General features: G+C 47.2%; 1 protein-coding gene across 1 annotated transcript; it reads right to left on the bottom strand.

Annotated features, from left to right (window-relative positions):
* Positions 1–1,164: 1,164 nt before the first annotated feature.
* LOC126543489 (uncharacterized) lies at positions 1,165–3,964 on the bottom strand. Its single transcript, XM_050190607.2, has one exon. It carries the CDS (start codon positions 3,949–3,951, stop codon positions 1,447–1,449), a length of 2,505 nt encoding a protein of 834 aa, XP_050046564.1. The 5' UTR covers positions 3,952–3,964; the 3' UTR covers positions 1,165–1,446.
* Between the last annotated feature and the right edge of the window lie 499 nt (positions 3,965–4,463).

The following is a 4,463-nucleotide window of genomic DNA, read 5'->3' as shown; positions in this document are numbered from 1 at the left end:
CAGGGAAAAACAAACTAGTAACTCGATATCCATTACACGATTGTTTCTATGCTTCTTAAAGAGGAAAACCTGAAGCGATTAAAGAGACCTAACTGGCCATAATTTTAACAAATGAGTGTCCCGCTACTGAATCCGCACACCTCACCTCTCCTCCGCAATGAATGTATTAAGGTCCAAGGAATTACTTTTAATGTCGAAAAAAGGGAAAAATTAGGCATCAAAATTTGCAATAACGTTTATCTACGGCACAATAATGTGTAACCTTTAACTCAGTCAACACCGAGCCAAAGTCCACGGTTTCGAGTTCCATTAAAATACCCCCCGCCTTCACCAATGTATGACAAGACGCCAAACAGATGAAAATTAAGGCACGTTTTATGTACACACTATTTAGGGATCCAGGTAGCCAAGATGTCCGAAAAGGAACCGGCGATTTTGTCTGTCTCAGTGAAGACAGCGATTGCCTCCGGCTTTATTGGTTCAGCGAAGAGGCTCGTAATAATATTTAGCATTACAAGACAAGAAAACCAATGTTAGTTTGCATCGTGTGTTGACACTGCAAATGGCTATCCTTTCCAAACACTCCACAAGAAACAGTGATTAAACTTTCACTTACTCTATTACTGTTCTCGTGGGTTAACGTAAACATCCCGAAAACGAAGGGATGTGTGCTCTTTTTGAGGTACAATGAGATTTAATTCATCATGCTGTACACAGGAACAAACTAACTTATAAATGCGGCTTGCTAGCAAAGTCTAATTATTTTTGTCGTGTATGTACAGCATTGAAATATTTATATAGCAGCACTATTGGCCGATATAGCTAGGGGCACGCCATCTATTTAAAATATTGATAAAGACGGAAATATCCGCATTTATTTCTTTGAAATCTGCCACACATAAAAACCGGCGAAAAAAACGTACACCCCTTTCACTTTACAGTAAAATATAAGTGCAGGCCAAAGCAGTACCACTCGAGTTCAAAAAGAAAAAGAGCAATGCGTGATTTCTTGTTGTGTTAAGCATAACTAAGCACACCGTTTCTTTGTAAGGTCTCTTATACTACATTTGCAGCTTCTGCTCTAGCGACGCTGCATCTGGTGCCGACCGACTACTGCAGTGAAAGTGAACGCCGTCAGCAGTCTCTAACGTTACTACGGTCGTGCAAAAAAGAAAATCTTTTTAATCTGATGCTCGTCCGGATTTGGAGAATTATACCTATTTATGACCAACTTCGTTTTAATAAAGCCATCTCCGTGCGCCATCGAAAAATAAGCTTCTTGAATCTCACTAAGGATTCGCAATGTGCCATCTGGCACTCATTGTACAAGTACAGGGAATAGTTGCTTCCAGTTAATATACACCTTCAACCACTCATTTTTTAAAATCTAGGAGCACATCACACGCCTCGCCATCCATTCGAAACATTGTAAAGTTTGCTGAAAATTTACACACGCTCTATGAACTTCATCGTCTTGATCGAATCACTTTCGTTCACAACCGTATCGCAGAGATCACACCTTTCAAGCATGGTGTCTTCAAAGCCAGAGTCTCTTCGATCGTGACACTCTCGGGACAACTGGATGTGTTGCTGCTGTTGCTGCTGAGAAAGAAATGTGGCTGGTAGAGGCATTGAACTGTAACCATGTAGCCTCCAGCGGAGCTGCGGATGGTGCTGGCACGTCTGTGGTGGAGGGTAATGGTAAGACGTGCTCGACGTGGGTGACAAAGTCCGCGGTGACCCAATCATGGGAAGTTCTTGCGACTCCGTCGACGTCAGGGATTCCAACGTGGTGGTATTGGTGTCGCTGGAAGATTGTTTTCGGGATCTCTTCGCCATAGCAAACTGAGACTTCCTGAAGCGGCCGAACTGAGAAATCGCCTGTGATGGAATGACCACGCTCACCTCCCGCTCTTCGAAAGCAAATGACCAACCACGCTTCAGTTCCGGCCGAGATGGGTGTCCGGCCGTTGTCGATGAGTGATACTCCGAGGGCACGCTGCCGCAGCGTTGCACCTGGGCCATGCTAGTGGCATGGTGCGGCACCGCCTGGCTGGTTTCAGCACCACCGGCTAGGACAGAAACGCTGCTTCGTGACTCATGCGTAGCGTTACTTGCAAGGCGAGGCTTGCAAGAATCGATCAAATAATGGCACCACTCCTCATGGTTGACGCTGCTTTTGCGCGACATGTCACATGCCGCTGTATGTTCCCTCCTATTGGCGTAACGGCCCCGAATACGGAAGGACTTACTGCGATCCGCTTTTGATCGAGTGGTTGGGTCCATGGATGTGGGCTTGACGTATCTCTCACAATTCCTTGAAAATCGCCCGGACGGCACTGTTGAGTTGCCCAGGGACGCTCGTCGGTAAGACCTACTCCTAACAGCCGTGCCGTGGCGCACAAGCCTGTTTGTATAGCGGTGGTGCGAGTACTCCTGCTGGAACAGCTGCTGTGGTTGTTCTTCCATCTCATTAACACAAAGTGGGCGGTGAACGACTATAGATGATCGCCTTGATGGCGAGAGATTCGGTTCAATTGTGACGGCTACAATCTTCCACTCGCCTGACTTGTTTCGGTAAAGAGAATGCCTCGTGTGCCTCTGGCACTCTTCGCTTTCGCCTGAGCGCAGAGAGGCAGTACTTTCGGGCACCCTCGTGCCATCTGAGCACTTTCGCTCCCGCAGCGGGCTCTGATGGCTGTAGTGGTAACCTAGCGGCGAGAAAATACTCGGCTTGCGCGTCAGGCAGGTGAACATCTTACGGACGTGCTTACGAGTCGCTTTGTTTCTGATGACGTAGAGGTACGGATTAATGAGTGACGAGGAGAACAGAAGCAGCATGGCAATCGCCGGAAGATTGCGCAGAGGCGTTTTGAAATCGTGCGCACGTTGTGTCTCGACAAGCGTCATGGCGAAGAAAGGAAGGAAGCATGCTGTGAAGGACACTACCACGAAAACGCCTGTGCGAACAGCCTTCAACTTGTCGCCGAATAACGAAGACGCTTTGCTCGGTGAAGACGTTCTTTTAGACCACGCAGGCTTCCGGGGAAAGTAGACAGGCAGGTGACTCCCACCGTACGGTCCTGCCGATGAGGGTGGGCTCAACTCGTTGCTTCCGCTCTTGACATTGCGAAGGCGGGTGCACGCACTGTTACGCCGAGCTGCTTGGAACATGGATGCGTATATCCACGTGATTCGAATGAAAGGCATCAGGAAGCCCAGGACACTGAGGACGCAAGCATATGCTAGGGTAAGCACACCTGTGTCGTACCAGGTGACGGTGCACATCGCCCAGTTGTTCTGGTACTGCAAGCCTGATACACCCACCAGCGGCGGCACTGAGACGACTAAAGCACACAGCCACGTCGACACGATCAAAACGCTCGTCCTCTTCTTCGTGATGGTCATTGAGTAGTGAAGCGGGCTGTTCACGGCGCAGTTCCGGTCGACGGCTATCAGTAGAATGGAAAACACGTTGGCCATGGTGAGGCACGTCGCCACTGTGCCGTGTATCTTGCAAAAAACGTCGCCGAATATCCATTCTTGGAACATGACGGACACAAACACAAATGGAAGCACGATTAACGTCTGCAGGAGATGCACGATGGCCATGTTGAGGACAAACTTGTTGGATGTCATGCGAACTGATGGGCGCTGATAGAACAGGACAAATACAAGTCCGTTGATGGCGACGCTTGACACCATTATGATGAGGAGAAGAGTGTAATGAACTTCCACATTAATGTAGCTGAAAGATGATAACTCGTCTTCTGTGCTCTCTTCCGAAGTTGAAGCTGCTCCAACTGTTTGACCAGAAAGCGAGAAGTGTTGTATATTTGGGGACTCGAGAGGAAAGGTGACGTTGGCGATGGTCGGGGCTTGGTTCTGGGCAGTGAAATTGTTGCTCGCTGGTCCCGCCCGTGGAATTACGGAAGGTATGTCTCTGTCCATGCTTAGCTCCTTGGGTTTGTTTAATCGGGAAGGTGAGATAGCCGTCTTGAAGAAGGCTGTGCTCCTGCGAACATTAGAGAAAACGGGAAATACACGTGACCATGAGAGTAGGCCGAACACATACACATTTGCATGTCACAGTTCTATTCTTTTTCTTCAGAGTTATGACGCTCAGTAACTGCACAGTTCGCACCAAAAAATAGAGTAACGACCTTTTTTACCTAACAATAATTAATTTTCATAGTTTGCTATACTATAGTAAAAATGGGCATTTTTCGTGTAGGATAAATACGCTTTCAAGTAACTTATTGTTAGCGACAGCAGGGAATTGCAATCTCGCCACAAAAGTTGAGACTGCTAAACCACGATAAATATATTCGCTTAGTATGCAATAAACACAGAATACGTATCTTACCGGTATAACATTTTTAAATACACGAACTTGGTGAGAAAGTGCAGTTGGTGCATAATTAAACTGTAAGGAACCATGCACGTAATTTAGCAAAGAAAGA

This window comes from Dermacentor andersoni, chromosome 3 (assembly GCF_023375885.2).
Source record: "Dermacentor andersoni chromosome 3, qqDerAnde1_hic_scaffold, whole genome shotgun sequence".
NCBI classification, from domain to species: Eukaryota; Metazoa; Arthropoda; class Arachnida; order Ixodida; family Ixodidae; genus Dermacentor; species Dermacentor andersoni.
This window is presented reverse-complemented; position numbering and strand designations above follow the sequence as displayed.

Bases quoted from the DNA above. Each gene is read 5' to 3' on its own strand.
- LOC126543489 (XM_050190607.2), bottom strand. From the start codon at position 3,951: ATGGACAGAGACATACCTTCCGTAATTCCACGGGCGGGACCAGCGAGC.